We start from the raw sequence: 24,822 nt of genomic DNA, 5'->3' as shown, positions 1-24,822 counted from the left end.
CATGCAGCGGAAGAAATCTATTTGTTCAATTAACGAGTTAAGTTTGAATTCAAATGTTCCTAGAAAAACATGATCCCAGGGTTGCAAATCTTTAGTTTATTGGAAGACAAAAAAGTCAGCAAATAATTAACTATCCTTGACTTTATAAGTATATGATATGACACAGTATGCAACAGTATACAAATTAATACAGATAAAACTTGAAACAGTGATGATGTTAAGAAGAAGCTTAAACCAAGACAAGGAGAAAAGTACATAAAAAGCAAACAGGCTTTTGAGTCACAAGCAGACAAGGTGGATGAATTTATGGTTTAAAAAACATACAAAAACAAAGGAGAAGGACACTGCAGAATTGAAAAGTCCCGGTAACAATGTAGTTTGACGCACCGCATGACATCATCATCTTCTCAACTTGAAGAATAAGGAAACCAAAGCCAATCTGCCACAAAAAGAACTCATTTTCTGGTTCTACACGTCAACCGGTGTGAAAGAATAACTTCTGTTAACCACAGAGAAGCCACCATCCACCATCAAGTTGTGACCACTTATGTAAACCGCTTCATCAGAAGCAAGAAACAAAGCTGCTTCTGCTACATGCCTAGCCTTCAACACCACACCCTTGAGGTTCGCTTGCGAGCAGCTATTAGCTTCAACTTGCTCAGGCTCAAAGTTGAAAGCCCTGCATGCAAGAGGTGTTGCTACTCCAAAAGGGGATATGCTGTTCACCCTTATTCCATACGCACCCAGTTCACCACAAGCTGATTTCACCAACCCCGTAAGAGCGTGTTTTGATGTGGTATAACCGTGAGGACCCGTTCCGCCAACTGTGGCAGCGACACTGGTGGTGCATATGATGGATCCGCGGATGCCTTTGGCGACCATGGCACGTGCCGAGTGCTTTTTGTGGCGGCTACGCCGCGGACATTGGTGGCCATGGTGTTGTCGAACTCGTTCAGATCAAGGTCCAGGATCCCTGATAGAGAACCTATTATTCCCGCGTTGCTGAACAGAATATCTATTCGACCGTGTTTTTCCAGAGTGAAGTTGATGGTTTCTTCAACTTGGTTTTCATCTCTCACATCGCAATGGTGGTAACTCACTCTCTCTGACCCTATTGAAGCCGCAACTTTTTCACCTTCCTCGTCTTGAATATCTGCTGCAACAATAACTGCTCCGTGCTCCGCGAACAATCTCACTGTCTCTTCTCCGATACCACTCGCCGCCCCGGTGATAAGAGCCACCTTACCCTCCAACCTATTACAATCGTAAAAGTATATATAAATCTGAATGAGCAAAATCAACATAATATATTACACAAACAAGATAAAACAACGATGAAAGAAGGTTCATCAATAGATCTAACATGGAGGAGGACCTTTGTTTCTGCATTGGAAGTGATTAGTGAGTGAGTGAGTTTCTTGTTTGAACTATGAACACTCCCCAAAACCTGGAAATAAAGCTCTTTGGAGTGACCCCTAGTCATAATAACCTATATTTATAAGGTTTGTAGAGTGCAAAGATACATGACATTAACTAACTGTTTCAATGTTCATTATAATCGTCAAATCATGATTAAATATTAATAACTACTTGTCTTATTGATCTTATATTTGAAAAATGTCGTTAATCGGATACTTCTCGTAGTAACTGTTGAAACTATAGTATAATCATCTCTGTTTTTATTTTGCTCGGCCTGATGCATTTCTTTAGGATACGAAATCGAATAAATATACGTGATCTGTGGGTGAAGAAATTTGATTATGCATTCATTATTTTGGTGAATTCCACGTCTCCAACTAGGTGTATGCAGCATATAAAATTCAATACACTCTGTTTCGAATCACATGGCCTTCATCATATGCTTTTAATGTCCAGTTGAAAGGTCAAGCATTCCAACTCGTACAAGCTACACTATTCATTACTTTTTTTTTTATGCAATCATACAATTATAGAATTTAATTGTTTTCAAGATGTTTAATACTTTATTATATAAATTCCATACCGATGGGGAAAATTTGATATTCCCTCTTTGAAATAAACGAATTTAGAAACTGGACATGCACGAAATATCAACATGTCAACCAGATGTTTCAGTTGGTCATTAATTTGTTTTAAAAAAATATTCTGAAAAGCATAATTTTTTTTTTTTGAAAGGTTGTATTCGTACAAACAGAGTGAAAAGAGAGAAATATGTAATGCGATATATAGTTTAGTTTGTGTAATATAAAGATATATACAAATATGACATAGTACAACTATGAAAAAAATATAACTTTGGTGTGAAACATGTGTGTATAAAATACAGAGACGGTCTAATTAGTGAAGAATAATGATACTTAACTGAGCTTTAAGCTCCTACAACCGGTCAGAATTATTATTATTTTTTATGATTGATTGCCTTCAAAAAGCATTATGAAAGCAAGAAACTAAGATACGCACACATGTAGTTGCCAAAATTATAAGCTTAATGTTGTTTAATAAGATTATTTATGTTAATTGACGAATGAAGAACATCATACTAGGAATGGCTTTATGAAGAAGTAACAAGCATACATTTCTCTTTGGGTTTGGGTTCTTAATTTTTTATAGGGGATTGATTAGACCATTTCTTATTGCACCTTCCTGTTTTTTCTTCCCGCACCCCTATAAATAATTCCAAAAATTACCCTCACTAAAATTATAATAAAACACTTGCATCTATTTTTTTAATATTTTTCAGATTAATTGTCTCATAAGGTATTTCCGGATTCGAACTTTATCTTTCTGAAACACTCTATTCAAAAAATATATTAACTCATTTTTTTATTTATTTTTAACCTATGATTCTAATCATCATTCAATTATTTATTTTGATTTTTTTAGTGGTGTGATTAGGGATGACAAAAATACACGTAACCATGGATATCTCGGATAAAATTCATGACGGATAGTATAGTTAGTATCTGCGGGTATTTGTTACTCGTGCGTAACAGGTAGCGGATATTTTAACACCTGCTTATGAAGGGATCAAGTGCAAATATCATACTATCTGTACATACGGATATTTGTTACCCGTAAAAAATTAAAATTATATTTATATTTTATTAAGTTAAATTTAATTAAAATTATATTTTTATTTTTATTTTTTTAGATTAATTTAAATTTAAATTATATTTTATTTTACATATTTTTCTAATTTTATTTAAATTTAAATTTTAAATATTTATAAAATATTTTTTAAAATATTCGTGGATATTTATGGACTTTAAAATATTTACAAATATCTTTAAACGGATACTCACATAAATAACAAATAGATTTTTTCGTTACAAATTGAGCTGCGGATAAAAACTATAAGTGTCGACTCGACCTATTATCATTTCCGCATGTAACGGAAAAGCTCGAGGGAGGTGCATGGAATCATCAAGTTCCAGGGAAGTGTAGGGAATCAACGACGCTCAAGGGAGGTGCAGGGAATCAGTGGCGCGAAAGTGAAGGGTGAAATTAGGTTTTCATTTACTTTTGACGAAAGAATAAAACGGGGATTTCGGAAAGTACAGGTGCAGGAAGAAAAAATGGAGGCACGAAAAGAAGAGGCGGATCGGTTGTTCAAATTGGAAGAGGGTCTTTCGGGCTGAACCGTTACAAAAAGTTTCAAGATTAAGACATATTTGGGGTTTTTGAATTTCCAACCTGAGTATTCGAATTTTGATGAGACAAATTTGTTGAGGTGTGCACTTTTAACTCCTTTGTATATGTTTTATATATTTAAACGTAAATTAAATACCACATTAATAAGTTTTAACTACTTTGTGAGTTTTAATATTATTTTAAGAGTTTCACCTAATTACTTAAAAATAATATATATATATATATATATATATATATATATATATATATATATATATATATATTATTGCGTGTGTTTGTGTGAGAAAATACATACATTTATAAATATGTGTGCTCATTTTTTTATTGTAAGTAATTATTATGGTTTAAAATATTAGTTAAATTTATTATAAGAATTTTTGTAATTAAAATTAAAATTTTGCCGACGAAAATAAATATTTATGGATAAAATTAAATTTATTAACAAATTTTATAAATAGATTTTAGAATTTGAATTATTGACAAAAATATATTTTTTAAAATTTAACGATAAATTAAAACTTGTATTGTCGACTAATATTTTTATTAATAAATTTCAATAACAATTTATAATTCTTATTACTAATGGATTTATCGGTAAATTGCATTAGTAAAATATCATCATACTTTTTGTCTTGATTTTTGATTAATTTGTATAAAATTTGTCATTGATTATGTTTTAAAGTCTGTCAATAAAAAAAATATAATTATTATTACTAATGGATTTATCGATAAATTTTATTAGTAAAATAGTATCATACTTCTTGTCTTGAGCTTTGATTAATTTGTGTAAAATTCATCATTAATTATGTTTTAATGTCTGTCAATAAAAAAAAGACATAAACATTTTCACCAAGTCTAATGAGAGGAGAGAATGAAAGAGGATACAATTGACACGACAACGACAAGGATGGTAAATGAGGTGGTAGTAGATGAGGAAGAAGAAAAAAAAAATGAACAAGTTAAAGAAAAAGAGAAAAAAAAAGGACTCAATTATGATATTTACTGAATTTTATGATAATCAAAACCTGTCGATAATTATCAAAGAATATTTATTGACAAATTTAGATCATCGAGGATTATCAACAATTTTTTTTATCCATCGTTACCGATATAAATATGATCACATTATTGTGTCCAACTTTTTAAGATAGGTTTATAATATTTGTAATTTGATCATGTTAATATGACAAGTAAAATTATAAATAATTTTAGAATGTTTGCTATATATTTGTTCACATATATATGTTATAATACATAAAACACTAATTGAATTCTCATAATTTTACAACAATGATTTTTTTTAAATGAAATACTAAATACAAATTAATATTTAGAATGTGTTTGAGTTTCCTAAAATTTATAAGAAATAGAATTTTTAAAATGATTTTTTTTAATAAAATATAAAAACGCTTTATTTTGTCTGTTATTTATTTCCCCAGAGCTTCGATTAATAGAATAAATTAAGAAAGAGTAAGAACAAATATCTCCCTTCTAATATTTCAACATATAAAGAAGGTATAATGTTTATAAAAATTATGCAATCAAATTTATAAGTGTTGATAGAAAAAAGTGATTGAGAAATAAAGAAAAACGTAGATAAAAAAACAAAAAAAAACAAAATCATGACTTTGTGTGGAAGAAGCACTAGATGTAGCAAGAAGAGAAAAGTGCCAGGTATTTGAGTAAAGAAAGGACATAAAAACTATAAATAGAATAACAATGAGTTTTGAAAATTGATGACTCATAAAATATAACAAAAAAAGACAAAATGAAATTAAATGTAAAGATAATAAAATTTTATTAGATAACTAATTTAGTTTTTTTTATTAGCCAAAATTTGAAATAAAACTGATTTTGGTATTCGGAAAATTTGTTAAAAATATGATTGTGTTTCAAATTCAAATTGCAAATAGAAAACACAATGAAATCGTGACTTTAGTTATGGTTTCATATTTATGCTTTTCTACTGCCAGAATTTATATATTATAAATATCTTGTACTATATTTATCTTGGATAGGAAAATCGCATATGGTTAATTGCAACGATCCTCTAAGAACATAATCAAAATATGCAGTAGATAATGAGAAAAGGAAAAAATAAATTTATTTAAAGTTATTTGGTCCATCTGAAGAAGCTTTTTGTATTACATGAGTTATGACAGGTTAACAAAGTTTTTAACAAAGTTTTTGACAAAGTTTCATATTCAAGTAAAAAACATTATTTTATTATTTTATTTTAATTAAAAAATAAAAATTAATCTGTTTTAATTCTATTTTTTAAAATTTTTGTTAAATTTGTCAAAAGTTTTTTTTTTGTCCAAGAGGTAATTTTCCATAAATAAAACATGAGTTTCATTAATGTTGAACATTATTCTCAAGAAAATATGTTTAAAATATAAAAAGGTTAAATATATTTTTGTTTCTTACGTAAATTTTTGAAATTAGTCAATTTTAAAATTTTGGACCAATTTAGTCATTCATCTTTCGAAATACGTGAATTTAATTGTTTTAATCAAATTTTGTTAAATTTATTTAATATTTTAAATGTGTTTCATAATAGTATTTAACTTAACATTAAAGTAAAAATGTGTAAAATAGTATAAACAATTATAATCTTGAAATACATATGAAACATCAAATAAACCTAACAAAATTTGATTAAGAGAACTAAATCTACGTATTTTAAAAAATAATGACTAAATTAGTCTAAAATTTTAAAATAAATTAATTACAAAATTTAATAAAAGTTAAAAGACAAAAATATATTTAACATGATATAAAACATATCCGGTGCCGTGACGAAGTGAAATGTCCACGTGAAAGTGTCCATCAGACATTATTTTTCATTCATATTGAAAATGAACACAATACAAAATTTAACCATTAGGCAAATTTATTGTAGTAAAAAACAAAAAATTACTATGAAATAACAACAGTAGACATCTAAAAGAATGAAGATAGTAGTACTTTGTTAACCATTATCTACTAACTTCTAACTGAAGAACAATGTGCATCAAAGCATTAAATACATAATAAATTAACGGTCAATAAAATATCGCCCAAGTTACTGTTACTGATGGATGTTTCATTATTGTAAAATAAAATTAGAAAAATAAACGTGTACAAGAAGAAGTGTCTATTTATATATTATTAATTATAAATATATATTATTAGATAAATGACTTTTCTACCAATTGTGTCTCACGTGTATGAGAACAAAAATTCAAAATACTCTTTCACTCTAATATTAAATATTAATATATAACTAAATAAAATATTGAAAATATAAGACCTCTTTTTAAATTTATGTTTTAAAATTTACTGTTCTTCTAATACACATATATTTAAATTTTAATGATATGAGTCGGAGAGTAGGTAAATCTTTCTTTAATTTTTTTTATCAGGAGACAACACCTTAACTCTTCAGAGTTCATCTTAAAAATTTATTAATATTTTTTGGTAAAAATATTTGACTAAAGATAATTTTAATATATTTTTCTTATCAATCCTCTAATGTATTTCTTTAATGATAAATTATTATAAAAATTACATCCACTTTAACATATATATCTTAACGAATTTAAAACCAAAATATTAACACCATCCATGGAACGAAGACGTTCCAAAGACGAATCAACGTTCCACGTAAAATGAAAAAAACTAATCAAGATTAAGAACAAAATAATGAATTATATATAATTGTTAAAGTTTTTAATTGTTTTCTTTTGAAAACAATGAATTATTTACCTTTTGTGTTTTGTCGGGTAATCCCTTTTAGCACTCTTTCGTAAAAATGAAAAATCCAAAGAAGTTAGCAATGAAGTCTTTAATTTTTTTCCACTTTTTGGTTGAGTGAGCCAATTCTCCACCATTATTGCTGTGCTTCCGTGAGTATCATAATTTTTGAAATTTAGAATTCTGTGGTAACAAACACATGTCGGTGTCTATTTAGCCACCTTGCAATATTTAGAGTACCAATATAATTGCTTTTTGAGTTTTTTCTTTTAAATGTTCACTAATTCACATGATTGAGAAATTTCAGTGTATGATATTTGTAATATGACATTATTGTTATAGTTAATGGTGTCTTAAGAACCCTTATTTTCTTATTTCATTAAAAAATTATAAGTCATTTACTGTTTCTAAAGAAATATTCTAAATTGATACTGATTCAACTAAAATATTAAGAAGAAATTATTTTTCAAGTGTCATAAATTAGGTTGTAAATTATGTGTGATAATATATATAATTTAGTATGTAGCTGAAAATATGCATAAAACTTAATGAAATCGTGCTAATAATAAGGTGGTTTTTAGTATTGAATAATTTTGGAGAAAAAATTTAGTAAATAATTTTTCAAGTAATTGTTTAAGTATGATTGGATAGAATGCTTCAATTAGTAATAAAACTCTAAAAATTACATTATAAATAATGAAATAATGTTGAAATATTTTATAATGCATTCGTAAAATATTAAATGTGTGTTGAAAACTCTCGTACATGTTTTGTGAGTGACCGGGGTGGTATCTTTATAAAAAATCTACTATACATCTATTTTCATAGACTACTTAATATGATATTTTATCTGAGAATATTTATGTATTTAATAGTGTGTTACACCAGAATACTTACTGAATATATATAATAGACTTTCAATAAAAAACAATTAATATTGAAAAGGAAAATTTTAATTCTCACTCAATACCATTACAAAATTAGTGTTTAACATGGTTGTTAGAAGTCTCATATCGACTAGATAAAAGATAATTTTAAAATATAGAAGTGAAGTGAAAACCTTAACTTACAAGTTAGTTTTGTGAGGTTGAGTTAAACTTAAAGTCCACTTTTTAACGAAAGATAAAGAAAATATATTTATTTATATAAACAAAAGTGATATTATGTGTTAGAAATGGTTTTATTTTAAAATAACCAAATCTTATTATTCTAATAATAAAAAACTTACCTTTAAATAAAAAATTTATAAAGATATCATTATTTAAAAAACATTCTATCTTTTTAAAAATACATTTTTTTTAATTCTTTCAATTTTTTCCAAGGGTATGTTTGAGTTTGTCTCAAATGATGGATTTGAGGGAGAGTGAGTAGATGAATTTTAGAAGATTTGAGAGAAAAGTGAGGTTATCTCTTTAAAGGGATAGAAATGTGAGAGTCAAGAGATTTGAAGATAAAGTTGGTAAAGATTTGTAAATGATTTGATAGATATAAAATAATATTTTAATAAATAATTTTATTAGATTACAATTTTATTGTTAAAATTAGTATCAAATAAATAATTATTATTAGTTTTAATAATATTATTATTAGTTTTATTATTATTATTATTATCATTAATATATTATTAATTATCCACAAGGTTTAATAGCAATAATAATATTATTATTTTTATAATAATTTAATTCTACAATTAAAATTAGTAATTTATTATTATTATTATAATTATTATTATTTCTACGTTCTTATTTACAGGTGAAATTTAATAAATTTTCCATTTCTTCTCCACTCAATTCTCAAGTTGTATTTGCTTTGTTGTGCCAAGATGCCTTTTTTCTCCTCTTTTATTTTAGAAAAAAAATTATTTGACATTCTCTTTAAGAATACAATTCTTTAAAACTTTTATAAATACTATATATTATAATTTTAAATTAAAAAGTTATATAAGTATAATTAAAATATTATTATTTTAAACTATAAAATGAATGTAATTTTATTTTTTATAGTGTTGAACATCTTTTCTCTTATCTCTTCTTTCCAAACTCCTACTAACCGTACTGTTTTATAAAGAAAAAAGTGGAGGGAGCATGTCTAGATCCAATGCCTGAAGAAAAGTTGTGTAAATGAGATCTGTGGAATTGAAAGAAAGTGTCCCTACAGAAGAGACCGTATAACAGGGACCTCACATCAAATTCTCATTTAATTCAAAGTTCCACATTACCATCCACATCAAAATAATTGATGTTTTTTCGGTAAGTTTTGACGGAATATAATATAAAAAAAATTAGAGTTTTTAGCAATACTTCACGTAATTTCTTAAGAATAATTGTGTGTTTGGATAAAATATTTTAATGAAATAATTTTATTTTTAAAAATTTAATTTTTTTTAATGAAATATTGTGTTTGGATAAAAAAATAAGAAAGCATTTAAACTATAAATATTTCTTTTTAAAAGTATTCAATTACCTAGATTTATATATATATACTATTTTTTTAATTAAAAAAAAATCTTTTCGTTTCTTCTATTTAAACTATTTTTCATATAGATTCACATTTTTTAATCTTTTTATTTTATTAAATTCACGGAAGAGGTATATTTTAATTTTTATTTCAATTCAAGACTATTCAACTAATTCATTATGTGCAGTAAAATTTGTAATGCGGTCCAAAACACATCCATATAAAATTTTACCATATGTAACAGAAAACAAAAAAATTCTTTAATTTTCCTAAATTTTATAATTTAGAGTTATACTAATTTATAAAAAATATAATTAGGATTCATGTCAATTTCACAAAAAGAATTCCTAAAATCATAAATAAGATTTATACTAATTTGGGAAAAACCTAATTTGAGAGAAATATCGTAATAAAAGAATTATAAATCTAACATATATAGATACCAACCTTGTCTTGTCAGAGATCGGGTGAGAATGTATTATTCTTATCTCTCTTTTCCAATCTATATCTTTATTTATTTCTTATTACTCTCACACTTTCTTGATGGCTTGGTATGATTGTGATGACTAGAATTAGAATCCTACTCCTTTTTTATTTTAACCAACATCCATCAAATTGATTTTTATTTTAACTTTATTTATTTTTTAAATATTAAAAATATATAAATAATATAATAATATAATTTTAAAATATATAAATATATATAAAATAAAATTTAAAAATTTTGGGGGAGCCATGGCTCCCCTATGTCATGCAAGTACCATTCACATCTAGATCTTTAATAGTATAAATTATTTAAATATTTTAAATTGACTAATATTTTTTAAATTTAATTTAAAATTATATACATTAAAATAGAAGCTTAATTATGTTTGAAGTGCAATCTAGGAATTTTTAATTAAGTCTCTACTCAATTTTTGTGCTATCCCCTTTATATTTGAAAAATTTTCAATTAAGTTCCTACAGGTAAATGTGACGTTAAATGTTGGGATTAATTGTGTGATGTGATAGTTATCTTGTAACCACTTCCCATAGATATGTCACATGATATTTGTTACAGCAAATGATTTTGACAAGATTTTTTTCAAATATTTACAATATTTAATGATTTTTTTAAAATTTAATTATAACTATAAAATTAAAAATAAATAAAAATTACAAAAATATATAACATGTAACTGAAAAATTGTAAAATTTTTTTTAACAAAAATAAAATAACAAAAATAAACAAATTACAAAATTAAAAAAAAATTCATAATTACAAAATTATAAAATATACAAATATAATTTTTATAGTTTTATATAAAACTATAAAATTACAAAAAAAATTATAAAATTATAAAATTATAAAATTATAAAATAGAAACTATATTTGTATATTTTATAATTTTGCAATTATGAAATTATATATTTTTATAATTTTATAATTGCTGTAATATTTTTTTTTAATTTTGAAGTTTATAATTTTGTTTTCATAATTTCACAGTTCCATGTTTTATAACTTTTGTAATTTTGTATTTCTAATTTTATAATTTATAATTTTAATTAAATTTAAAAATAATTTTCTTTAAATGTAATAAATATTTGAAAAAGATTTCTTCATCAAGGTCTTATGTGATAAAATATTATGTGATAATATTTATGGAGTTGTAAGTGTCACATCACAAAGTTGACGGTCACATTTAATTGCAGGTTTCAATTGAAAAAAAATGTTTTAAAATTTTAAGGACTCAAATTCAGTAAAATACAAAAATTTGTTAGAGACCTAATTAAAAGCTCAAATTTATGAGGGATTCAAAACATAATTAAGCATGAAATAAAGGTTGTTAAAATAAAATTTTATCTCACAAAAAATTCAATAGTTTTATTTATTGATGTAATGCTTCATCCGTGTATAAGAGTTATGATATTTATTTTAGGGTTAAATATGTTTTTGGTCCCTCAAGTTTCAGTGAATTTTGGAATTAGTCCCTCATCAAAACTTTATACCAATTTAGTCCTTCATCTTTCAAAATGCGTGAATTTAGTCATTTTAACCAAATTTTGTTAAGTTTATATGACATTTCAAGCACATTTCATGATAGTATTTAAATTAACATTGAAGCAAAAATGTGTCAAACAATGTAAATAATTTAAATACTATCATGAAATGCGCTTGAAACGTCAGATAAACTTAACAAAATTTGGTTAAAAGGACTAAATTCATGCATTTTAAAAGATAAAGGACTAAATTGGTCAAAAGTTTTAATGAGGGTCTAATTTCAAATTTCGCTGAAACTTGAGGGATCGAAAACATATTTAACCCTTTATTTTATAATTTTATTCTTTAAAATAACCTGTTGTTTAATTGTTGGAAAAATAGTTATTTTATTTAATTGAATATTCTGTCATTAAAAATAAACTGTAATTTAGTTATGTAGAAGAAACTTCTTGTCAACATATCATTTTATTTTAATAAATGATGAACTGATAGAAAATAATTCTGTTGGAAGGATACCAATTAAAGATAACACATTCTCATATATAAAGATCTAAGCAGCTAATTTAGATTTAAGAAACCGAAAGCAAAACATATTAATATTTTAACTCAATCATATTTTATTTTAGAAGTGATCTGATAACCCATTTTTAGTGATGTGGTTTTTTCATTTTTGTATCATCTATTTTATGAGTCATGCTAGTATGAAATTTTTCTCAAAAAGATTTTCGATGTAATAAATCTTTTATATCTAGAGTTCTTCATTTACGTTATATTCATTTAAGTTGATAACCACGATGAATCATTAACTTTACGTATGATGGGTCTTTCAATGAAATTATTAATAAATAAACTAATAAAACTTAAATTAACCTACAAAATCTCTACGTATGGATCTAGATAATAAAAAGTTATAGACTTTATTAATATTACACAAATCTGCTAAGAAAACGAATATTTTATTACTTCGATAATTTGATATCAAATATCATTATTTTTGTCAGATGACAATGGCGGCGGATAATCTTCCATGGATGACGTACCGTCATTTTCTTCACTCGTTTTCTGTGCCATACATTGCAACATAACATAGCATCCCAGAATGGATAATTTAATTTTTAACACTTGCAAGACCGCGATTAACAACGGTGAAACCTCCATCGACGACCAAGTTGTGTCCACTGATATAAGCCGATTCATCAGATGCAAGAAACAGAGCAACTTCTGCAATATGACTACCCTTCAACGTGATTCCATGCAAATTCGCCAGCGCGTGACCTACAGCTTCGATTTCACCACCCTTCATATCCATGGCTTCACAAGTAAGAGGCGTCGCAACTGCATAAGGCGAAATGGAATTCACTCTTATGCCATAAGCTCCAAGCTCGCTGCACGTCGACCGAACAAGCCCAATAAGCCCGTGTTTGGCCGCGGTGTAATCGTGACCCGCGCAACCGGCGACGGAACCAGCCACGCTGGCCGTGCAGATTATGGATCCACGTGTCTTCCTTTCCACCATCACACGTGCCGCGTGCTTGATGAATGCTGCCGCACCGCGAAGATGCACGGCCATGCTGTTGTCAAATTCAGTGAGATCGAAGGTGAGAATGCTCGACAGAGGACCCGCGATTCCAGCATTGCTGAACAAGATGTCTAAGCTCCCGTATTTCTCTACCGCGAAAGCTACCGTTTCTTCAACGTGCTTCTCGTCTCTCACATCACAGTGCCGGTAACTCACCTTCTCTGAGTCAAATGAAGCTGCATACGTGTGACCTAATTCGTCCTTCACGTCTGCTATCACCACCGATGCTCCGTTTTCGAGGAATATCCTCACCGCTTCTGCTCCTATTCCGCCAGCTCCACCGGTGACGATGGCCACCTTTCCCTGCAACCTAAACATCACATAAACATGTTGTGGTTAATTAATCTTCAGGTGAAATGATAGAGAAGAATTCGAGCCGTTTTATTTTCTAACTTCTGAAAATGTGTGATTTTCTACCCTATCTAATCACTCAATATTTTGGTGATGAATCACATAATTTTAGAAGTTGGAGAACTCATTTTCTTGATTTAAAGTCTAAATTCGTGCAATCTAGTAAATTGATTGAAGCTATCAATTCTTGGAGTAGGCAATGGAAAGAATATTGAAAGCCACACCTTTGTTTCGACATTGTATATGAGAGTTGGTAGAGTAAAATTTCCCTAGATTTATAAGCGATAAATGTAGGAAGCAGCGATGAAGAAAAACGTGTGAGTTTTAGAAAAGATAAATGAATCACATTTTCCGGGTTTAGCTCGAGGTGTTTCTGAAGCTGTAGGGTCATATTGTCTGTTTGGTGGTTGTTTGTTTGTAATAATAGACACCTCATTGGGTATATACGGTTTGACTATATGGAGTAAGGTATCAAAACAATGATCCTGACCACACCTAAAAAGTTAAGTTTTTACATCCGTAACGTAATATCCTAAAAAATGATGTTATACTTTAGGATCGATATAATCGAAAATTGATTATTTTAATATTAAAAAAATTAAAATATAAATAGAAATTTATAATGAGTTTTATTATTTATAATTGTATCATTATTTAAAAAAAAAAATTAGACTCCTCTCGCTTCTTTACATTTCTTATTCCTGTATTCATTTTTTGAAGATTGGAGACCATTAGGATAATCTTTGTGACGATCTCTTCACTTCTAACAAATTAATTTATCTATAAGTTAATTTTCTGTTCTTTTCTCATTGTCAATTGTTATTTTGGTTGCATGTGAGTGATTATAGCTTAAATGTGACATGTGAGTCATCTTGGTGAGTTTCTGCTGATCAATGGTTCTAATGGTATGCCCTGATCATGTTTGTACCGTTCTTAGGTTAAGTTTGTACATTCTATTAACTTTAAGGAGGTTTGATACTCTTTTGGCTATTTGAGTTGTCTCACGATAAGGGAAGTTTATTACATTATGTTTGATATGTCTAATTTCTAAATTAGTAACTTGCATGAGTATTTTGTAATTTATCTGTGGATCTGAGTTGTGGTATGATATATGATGTGTGGAATTTTGGATTTTATGTCTAAATTGCTTGTTGAGAACTCTTTGTTGATTTGGTTTGCATTTGAAATCAATTGGCATTGATGTTTGTGATAAATTTGAGTTTGGTATGTTTTTAGCAATTGAAATGGCTATTGAATTGCTTAGACTTGAATGGAATGCCATAGTTATGTAGGATTAGATTTTGCAGAATTATGCAAGCTCGCTGAGTGAGGATATGCTTGTTGATCGTATAAGCGTATTCAAAGTCAGGAAGCTTACTAACTTTGTAGTCGTTGAGCGAGAATAGACTCACTGAACGAATTTTGGAGGAATTTACCTTTGTGAACTCCAATGATTTCTTCAGTGAGCAAATACATCAAAATTTGGTAGTCATTCTCTATGCTAATATGCTAAAAATTTGTTGTTTTGTGGTAAATGTGGATTATTAACTATTAAATGATTGATATATGAGTTGTAATTGAGATTATTATATGAGGTTGAGTTGAGATTGATTGATGCTAATCCAAGAAAGCTTAGTAGTGATTGTAGTAGTGTATGCATTGATGTATGAATCTAGTTAGAACTTATTCTGACGCTCTAATAACCATTCAAATTTTCAAATAGAGAAGAATGGGTATGTAGTGAGAATAGAGTATGACATCCTAGTCTAAGGGTTTTACTTTGATCAAAGACGTTAACGGACTAACCACTAACCTTGTGTGTGGTAGAGTATAACTCTTTGTCTATGGCTCTACAAAACATTAGATGCCACAACAAGTGCACAACTTCTTATGATCCAATATCAATGCAAGTATATGGATAATTGAGTCATAGCTTTAGGTCTTTGTATGAAATAGGACAATTTGATTATGTATTTGTATTATGAAATGATTTAAATCTTTTTATACATTAATTTATCCTCTGTGTCTTGTTTGTCGGATTTTGTTTTCTTTTGCAATGATCACTTAACTAGTGTAAGTAGATGAGAAAGTTGTAATTGAGCTAGTTCGGAAAGAGGATGATGTAGCAATCTAGATGATGTATGATTCTAATGTATTGATGTTTTTGAAAAACATCAAACTTGTAGTATGTCATGTATAAATTATATTTTAGTGCTTATTTTATGGATGATTGTAATATAACAAATACATTTTAGTATTCTATGCTTTATGATTTTCAACTACAAAATGTTTTATTTCATTGTTTTAGACTATTGGATGGGATGTTTTATATATTTGCATTACTTTTATTTATACAAATGAAATTGAAATTATTTTAAAAATATTACTCTTTTAATATTTATATTTTGGTATTTTTTAAAAAAATTAAATTTATTGGCATTAATATTTTAATATAAAATTTCATTTAAATTGTATTTTAAAACTATTTTTTATTTAAATTTATATCTTAAAGACTTGTTTTTAAATAATTTTACTTAAAATTAAAGAAATAAAATATGAAAAATGCTCATGATATTCATAACAATTCACGCATCTGTGAGTATTTTTTTAACAGATAATAGGACAAATTTTCTTAACAGGACATATACTAATAATAATACATTTTGTACCTATTCTGGTGTGTTGCGATGCCTAATATAGAAAGATAGAGAAAGAAAAAAATAATAGTGTAATAAATAACGTGATGTAAATAAAAGAGAAAATCATGGAATGGAATAAATAGAATACATGTGATATTAAATATCATTATAAATTTTGGTATCTCCTTTATTTATATTAACATTTCAAAGTCCATTAATAATTTTTTGTCTGTAATATATTATTTTTGAACTTTATTGACATCTTATTTATTTTTGAACTTTTTTTTCTTCTCAAATTAGACTCTTATATGGTTTAAGTACAATTTCTTCTTGCTAAAGATTAAATATCATCATGTTTTTGAACTTTATTGACATCATATTTATTGCTGAAATAGTATTTTTTGAGAAACGAATCTTTAACAACATTTTTTTTAGATTTATAGATTTATATATTTATTTATAATAAATTATTTTATTAATTTATAATCTTTTATAAACTCATATGAATATAAATTTAAAAATGTATTTAATTTAATATTTATAAATTAAATAAAAATAAGAAATTTGAAAATGGTTATAATAAATAAGATCATTTAAATATACTATAATTGTGGTAACAGAAAAATTATCATAATTAAATATTGTAATTATATTTTTTTAGAAATGTATATTTATATGGTTAAAATAATTTATGTAATAAAATTATTTCTATAATAATTTCACTTACAATTAGTTTATTATTTAATTTAATTTTTCTAACAATGTGCACCAAAGTTTTAACAAATTAAACTATTTTAACTATATAAATATATATATTTGTCAAATTTAATTCAAATTAATTCCCTTAATTCATCTTATTCTTTTTTTGTTTACCATATATTTTGTTACTAGCTTTTTTTTAAAATTAAAAATTTATTACTAAGTAATTTATTTTTTCTAGTTATTATTTTAATTTAAATAATTAACAACTTCAACAAATAATTATTTAATTTGAATTTGAATTTAAATTTAAATTTTTAAATTTTATACCTTTCGTATTTTTAAATTTTTATAATATTCTATTAAGAATTTTTATATTCTGCTTTACTTTAAATTTATATATTTTTTTCTAAATATTTGTTTTTTAAAATCTATACTTTTTCCGAATCTGAATGTTTTGAATATACTTTTTAAAAATCTATATTTTTTTCTTTTAATAATTTTGTTATAAATAAAAATGAATGTTTTACATTCATATTACTAATTTTTAACTTTACGTTATTTTATTTTTCAAATATTTTCACCTACAATTGTATTGTTATTTAATTTTTATTTTCTAAGTTATAACGCACAAACAAAATAAGTACATAAATTATTTTAACAAAAGAAATATACATTTATCAAAATTAATTTTACAAAAAACAACCATAATTACAATATTTATCTATGATCATTTTTCTATTACCATAATTATTACCTATTTAAATTATCTTCTACATCATGATCACTCTTATTCCCAATTAATTTATACATATTAAATTAAATATATTTATTAAATTTATATTCATATGAGTTTATAACATATTATAATTTTAATAAAGTAATTCATTATAAATAAATATTTAAATATATAAAACTAGAAAAAATGTTGTTAAGAATTCGTTTCTAAAAACAAAATTTCAATATCGTATCCCACGAAAACTAACGTGATTTAAATCAATTTGTTAGTTACTGATAAATCAATAAGAATAACAAAACATTTTTTTTAGATAAAAAATAAATTTAAAATTAAATGTAAAGAATAAATAAAAATTGGCACAATGGACACAAATGGTTTTATTGAGAAAAATATAATATAAAAACTTAATTGAAATGGGGTTTCACAATTTCATTTAAAGTAAAAACAACAAACAACATATTTATATTTGTGTGATTCTCATAGTTTGTAACATATTTTGATTTTGTTGCAGACAAGCATCATGTACAATAATAAAAACTCTATGGTTAGAAATTCTTACTATTAGGTTTGCTTTAATGACCCATGGATGCTTAAGAAATGACCAATGATAACATCTATCTCTAACATGTCAAATAAATTGTTGTTTTATCTTACTTGGATTTCCCAAACTATCATTTAGAACAATCGGTACTCTCACATATGCACCATATCTAGAACATGCAAGTTGAAGATCATAACCAGGTTTCCCTAACTATGTTCAGATCAATTGGTACTCTGGAATGTGCAAAATTCATAGACTGTGCATTTAAAACAATAATAAAACATAAAAGATGATGGAAAAAATATTGAATGAGAATTCATAGAAAATTAAAAATACATTACATCCAATCTCCATGAATGAGGAAAGAGGGAGTTAGTTACTCATAACAAAAAATTTAATGTCTTCAACTTTCAAAACGTCTTTCTACTCTCCAGTGTATAAATATCATTTTTTTCTCTTACTGTGTTTTTAATCTATATCATGCCCTCAATTTATAGATTTTTTGAAACGCACAGTTAATGGATGAAATGGCTCGGTGAACAAAAACAATATGATTCGTTGGGATATATATATATATATATATATAAATCTGCTAAATGAAATACAAAATAAATATTACCAGAGATAGTAAAGTGTTATTATTTTTCAACTAGTTTTAAAGAAATTAGCATTCTAGCCACTGAATTTGACAAAGTCCTAGTTGTTGTTTCTAACCTAACCAAAGCGAAAGTGAAATCCATGAAGCGATGAAGTTAACAAGAAACTTTCTAGATATTCAATTATATCACACTCCTCTTTGTTCCATTTCAACCAAATAATAAAACTAATTTATTCAAACCCAACCCACATATTTACTTTTAAGTGTTAACTACCATCCAAATGGTAAGTAGCATAGTAATATACATCATCATGTGTCATTTATTTTTATCTAATTACTTTCAATTTGTTATATAAAAGCCACAGGGCATAAATTCTTACGTTTCCATCATTTCTCCAAACTTGAAAGTTCTTTTCTATTTTTCTTCACACATAATTTTGAACATATTTTTAGTTCGAGATTTAACAGACTTTACAATAACCAACCATGTAATTTTTTCATTAAAAGAAAGCAAAGTCAAGTGGATCTTATCACACATCATCATCTTTAATTGTGTTTATATCAACTTCATTTAACTCATTACTTTCATATTATTATTATTATTATACTATTATCATTACAATATAGTTACGAATGATTATTTATTTATTATTTTTCTACATTTTCTCATTAATAAATTGTGCTCTCATTATTAAAAATAAGGAAAGATTAAAATACCCTATGATGTAATAAGTAAAGACCTTAACACGTAAATTTTACACACATATATGACCACCGATCGCATAAAACACATGAGATATGAATTTAAAAGTAGGAAAACATTTGCACCCAGCTGTGGACAAGACATTGAAGACTAATCATCTGTGTTTCTTGCCTCTGTTTCTTTTGAGATATTTACTTTTGAATCCTAGGAAGCCAGCGATTAATGGCGGAGAAACCTCCATCGACGACCAAGTTGTGGCCACTGATATAAAGCGATTCATCAGAAGCAAGAAACAGGGCAGCTTCCGCAATATGATTAGCCTTCAAGGTAATTCCCTCCAAATTCGCAGAACCATGTGCTGCAGCTTCAACTTCAGCAGGTCCCACATCGAGTGCGTCGCAAGTCATAGGCGTGGCAAGTGCATAAGGCGAGACGGAATTCACTCTGATCCCATAAGCTCCGAGCTCGCCACACGCCGACCGAACAAGCCCAAGAACGCCGTGTTTTGATACGGTGTATTCATGTCCCGCGCCTCCTGCGAAGGAAGCAGCCACGCTGGCAGTGCAAATTATGGATCCACGTGTTTTTCTAACAACCATGACACGTGCCGCGTGCTTGATGGTTGCGGCCACCCCACGAACGTTGATGGTCATGGTGTTGTCAAATTCGTTGAGATCCAGATCCAGTAAGGAGGAATAGGTTCCTGCGATGCCAGCGTTGCTGAACATTATGTCTAAGCTGCTATATTTCTCTACTGTGAAACCCACTGTTTCTGCAACTTCATTCTCGTCTCTCACGTCACAGTGCCGATAGCTCACTTTCTCTGAGCCAAATGAAGTTGCCAAACTTTGACCTACTTCGTCTTTTATGTCTGCTATGACCACCGATGCTCCGTTTTCCATGAATATCCTCACTGCTTCCGCTCCTATTCCGGTGGCTCCGCCGGCGACAATAGCCACCTTACCCTGCAACCTAAATATTACACAAATTTAATTTATTAATCCCAGAGAGATATATGTAACGTGATTCTGGAGTCCCTTACATACCTTTGTTTAGACATTCTGCTTAATGTGCTACTGTTGTTAGCCAATAACTTCTCTATATTTATAGAGACAATGAGGCCAACATAAGAAAACCGTGTTACCACTATAAAAAGAAAAAAAAAAAAGTCTTTTTTTAGACTCTTCAAGTTCATATTTCTAATAGAAAGATTCAATTTGAATTCTTATTTTTTTAGTAGGTCCCAAAACTTAAATAATAAAATATCATTTTGATTTCTAATATATATTCACAATTTTAACTTATCATTTTTAATTTTAAAAATATCACTTATTCAGTCTATAGGTGACATGATAGTTATAAAAAATTCCACATGTGTAAAAAAGGTGCACCAATGTTTTTCCCTAATAAAAACATGAGACAACATAGGTACGAAATTGCGCAGCACCAATTTAGCTTCTAGAACCATTGGTACACCAGACTATTATCACAGAATGTTCACCAAATACGTGGAGGCCAGGTTCTAGCAAATTCTGGTTTCGATTGGACTGAAAACGGCATTATAATGTTATGTAGTGCTCAATAATTCTTGTTTTAATTTGGAAAAAAATGTTTTATTTTATAAGAATTAATCTATCATGCAACTCAATTTTAAGATGCAATACAACACATATATAAGTAATTAAATAAGGATCGGTCTTATTTTTGTTGTTATCAATTAACAGTTAACTAGAAGTTTATCACATGCAATGCATAATTATTCAAAGTTTATTAAAAACGAAATATGGAAGGAATATAATAATCATTAAATATGGTAAAACTCGTGTATTTTAAGGAAAAATACAGTATTTTTAAAAGTAGGTAATAGGTATTTTCCACAGCAGAGATAAAAAAAAGAAAAGTTAAGCCAAATGCAATCTCCTCTTCACTTCATATTTGCTGTAAATTCTTAAAATGTGCTGCTGCCAATACGTGACTATTTTGAAAGCATTAAGACCTTGAAATGGATTTATGAGAACTTTAATGAAGACTAAATACATGAAAAAAAAAATTTATTATGTTTAGATCCCTTCTATAAATTTAGAAAATTTTTGTTAGTAAATTTTTCCATTACCTATATATGACAGTTACTCGCACGATTATTCCACTTAAATATTGTCATATAATACGTTCTTAGTGACAAGATATTTGTGAAGAATTTAGATTTATTTTTGTATTTATTTATAATTATTCTTAAAGTTAATACAAATTATAAAATTTATAAATTATTAAAAAATATAATATTAAAAGAAATATAAATTATAAATTTTTAAAACTATGAAATATAAAATATAAATATAATTTTATGATTTACAAAAATATATTTTATAAAATATATAATTCTAAGAAAGTATAATTTTATAAAAATTATACAAAATTATAATTTATAAAATAATGAAATTATATATATAAATTATAAAATGATATGATTATAAATCATAAAATTATAAATTTCTTAAATCATAAATTTATATTTTCATTTTATATTTGATAATTTTATAAATTTTATTTTTATTTTGTAATATTATATATTATTTTAATTTTATATTTTACAAATTTATTATTCTATTAACTTTAAGAATATATTTAGGTAAATATAGGAACAAATCCTTGAAAATCATCATTGTAATAGTTTACAATCATGTATTATGTTACGTCGGTAACGATGCAAGATAATTGCGGCGTCATATAAATAAAAAGGTAAGAGAAAAATCTAATATTAAAAAATTCTTAAACAAGTTTGAAATTTTGTAAATTCGATATACTAAAAAATTTAATAAAAACTCAATTCAAAGTTTCCAAATTCATCGAAGATCTAAATCATAATTAGGAAAAAAAAACATCTATTTGAATTATGCATATAATTTTAAGAATAATATAATAAATATAGTATCAAAGACTGCAAAACAATCGTAATAAATAACAAGATATACCACTAATGGATATATGATATAAATATTTGAGTATGATAATTATATGAAGTTAATGAAAGTTGTGAATACTGTCAATTACTTAATCATTATTGTTGATATAATTTTTAAGACATTTGTTTTTGGTAAAAATCAACAAATGTTTAATACGGTGTTGGATAATTAGATGTTACTGTGTAAGTGTAAAATTGTTTTAATTAATACTTTCACTTTATCTAATGAACCTCACCTGTGATTTATAATTTTTAATAAAAATTTCACTCATGGTAGAAAGTACACTTGATGGAGTTGTTCTTATCGCTACAGACGATAAATTTACAACATATGTAATGGAGTCTTTTTCACACTATTGAATAGATCAACTAGAATGTTCTTAGAAAATGACTAATATTATATGTTTCCTTTTTTTTATTTATGTTTTTAATTATTTAAATGAAAACTGTGTACGAACACGCTGTTTTGTTTTTTTTAGCTTTTTAACGTAAGACAAAATATAAGCAATGCGAAACTTCAAAATAAAAGTTGGACTTTGACCTTTCTTTCCTTTTGGTCATAAACCAGACTCTAGAAAAGTGATTTTAGACTTTATGACAAAAACTTAAACACAAACATATATTTATAATTTTTCATGAAGGGAGTTTGCTCAAATTCAGAATATGGATTGCAAAAATAATCAGGTTTGATGTTGAAAAGAATAAATTGTCTTGAAATATATTTACAATCATATTTTATTTAGAATTCATTAAATAAATCAAGAATTCACAAAAAAAAAAACATTATAAAATTTAAGCTAAAATAAATAATGTATTGAAAAGAGTGACATAGTAAAACCTGTTTTGTAGTTATATTTGGATTAAGAAATTGACAGTGGATGAGTGCAGCACACCATAGCCACTTTGACCATCCACTTTTCTCTTTCGGCTTTTAAAGCAAAAACCATTCAACAATTGGTAACTTTTTTGCATGCTAAACGCAGTTTGTGGATTATCATTGGTACTTTGGAATTACGATCCACTGAATGTGGTGTCTCATGTCAATGGAAAAAGGGGCTATTCCCAAGCCGAAATGTGGAGAAAAAGAATCCTTGTATGAATTAAATAAAGGAAAATATTTTCTAACAATTTTGATAGTTTTCTCTCACCATTTTTTTGAGGTGTTATTTTTTAAGGTGTTAAATATGTTTTTGTTCATTAACTTTCAGTAAATTTTAGAATTAGTTTATTTTAAAATTTTGGATTAATTTAGTCCTTCATCTTTCGACATACGTGAATTTAGTCATTTTAATCAAATTTTGTAAAGTTTATTTAAAATTTCAAGCACGTTTCATAATAATATTTGACTTAACATTAAAACGAAAAAATGTCCAACAGTATAAACAACTCAAATACAATCCTGAAATGCATACGAAACATCAAATAAACATAACAAAATTTGATTACAAGGACTAAATCCACGTATCCCGAGAGATGAATAACTAAATTGGTACAAAGTTTTGAAATGGACTGATTCCAAAATTGACTGAAAAGTTAAAAGATGAAAAGTTAAGGGACAAAAAACATATTTAACTTTTTAAAATGATTTTTATTATTTTATATTTTAAAATCAATTAAAAATTGATATGTTAGATTAGCAGAGAAAATTATCACAAATATCATTATCTTTAAATAAATATAAAAAAAACCTCGGCCAACACACTTGAGTAGCCACTGAGACCATCACTGACAAAATTACCAAACTGGCATCATTGGCTATCAGTAGCGCAAGGAACTGAAAAACCAGACCCCAATTAGTGCTACCAAAGAAAGAAACTGAGAAAATTCCATCTCTTATAGAGTGGAACAAAAGCAGAAAGATGAATTTTCATCTTCACAGTGATGGACGTTTCAGACATAAAATACTGTGTATTCACATCGTCAATTTCTGGTTAAAGAATTGAAGTCACACATTCTTACAACAACTGACATATGATATTACTAATGTATGCTCGCAGCATTTTTTAATGAACCATTCATTGTTTATTATTGAACTTGTGTTCTTAGATACTCTTAACAGGATTCATATTTTAATTAATGCGTGATTAGCAAAAGCTTAACAATTTACTCCCAAAACTGCATTCATGTATTTTAAAACTATCCTGAGACAAACTTCAGTCGGCCCCATGCTTCTTGTTTACTTTGCTATTATTTACATTATAATGACGT

At 26.7% G+C, this 24,822-nt stretch overlaps 3 protein-coding genes across 3 annotated transcripts; all 3 read right to left on the bottom strand.

Annotated features, from left to right (window-relative positions):
• Nucleotides 1–272: 272 nt before the first annotated feature.
• LOC114194397 (short-chain dehydrogenase reductase 3b-like) lies at nucleotides 273–1,520 on the bottom strand. The gene is given in 3 exon segments (XM_028084589.1): nucleotides 273–902; nucleotides 905–1,254; nucleotides 1,376–1,520. Coding segments are annotated over 3 exon segments (798 nt in total). The 5' UTR covers nucleotides 1,390–1,520; the 3' UTR covers nucleotides 273–468.
• An 11,199-nt stretch (nucleotides 1,521–12,719) lies between these two features.
• LOC114180121 (short-chain dehydrogenase reductase 3b-like) lies at nucleotides 12,720–14,091 on the bottom strand. Its single transcript, XM_028066505.1, has 2 exons — nucleotides 13,958–14,091; nucleotides 12,720–13,692 (listed from the first exon to the last, which is right to left on the bottom strand). Exons 1-2 carry the CDS (start codon nucleotides 13,969–13,971, stop codon nucleotides 12,912–12,914), a joined length of 795 nt encoding a protein of 264 aa, XP_027922306.1. The 5' UTR covers nucleotides 13,972–14,091; the 3' UTR covers nucleotides 12,720–12,911.
• A 5,527-nt stretch (nucleotides 14,092–19,618) lies between these two features.
• On the bottom strand, nucleotides 19,619–20,720 carry LOC114162791 (short-chain dehydrogenase reductase 3b-like). The gene is made up of 2 exons (XM_028046768.1): nucleotides 20,699–20,720; nucleotides 19,619–20,624 (listed from the first exon to the last, which is right to left on the bottom strand). Exons 1-2 carry the CDS (start codon nucleotides 20,710–20,712, stop codon nucleotides 19,844–19,846), a joined length of 795 nt encoding a protein of 264 aa, XP_027902569.1. The 5' UTR covers nucleotides 20,713–20,720; the 3' UTR covers nucleotides 19,619–19,843.
• Between the last annotated feature and the right edge of the window lie 4,102 nt (nucleotides 20,721–24,822).

The sequence above is a fragment of the Vigna unguiculata genome, chromosome 1 (genome assembly GCF_004118075.2).
Source record: "Vigna unguiculata cultivar IT97K-499-35 chromosome 1, ASM411807v1, whole genome shotgun sequence".
Taxonomy (NCBI): Eukaryota; Viridiplantae; Streptophyta; class Magnoliopsida; order Fabales; family Fabaceae; genus Vigna; species Vigna unguiculata.
Note: the sequence above shows the minus strand (reverse complement) of the source record. Positions and strands in the feature narration are given on the sequence as shown.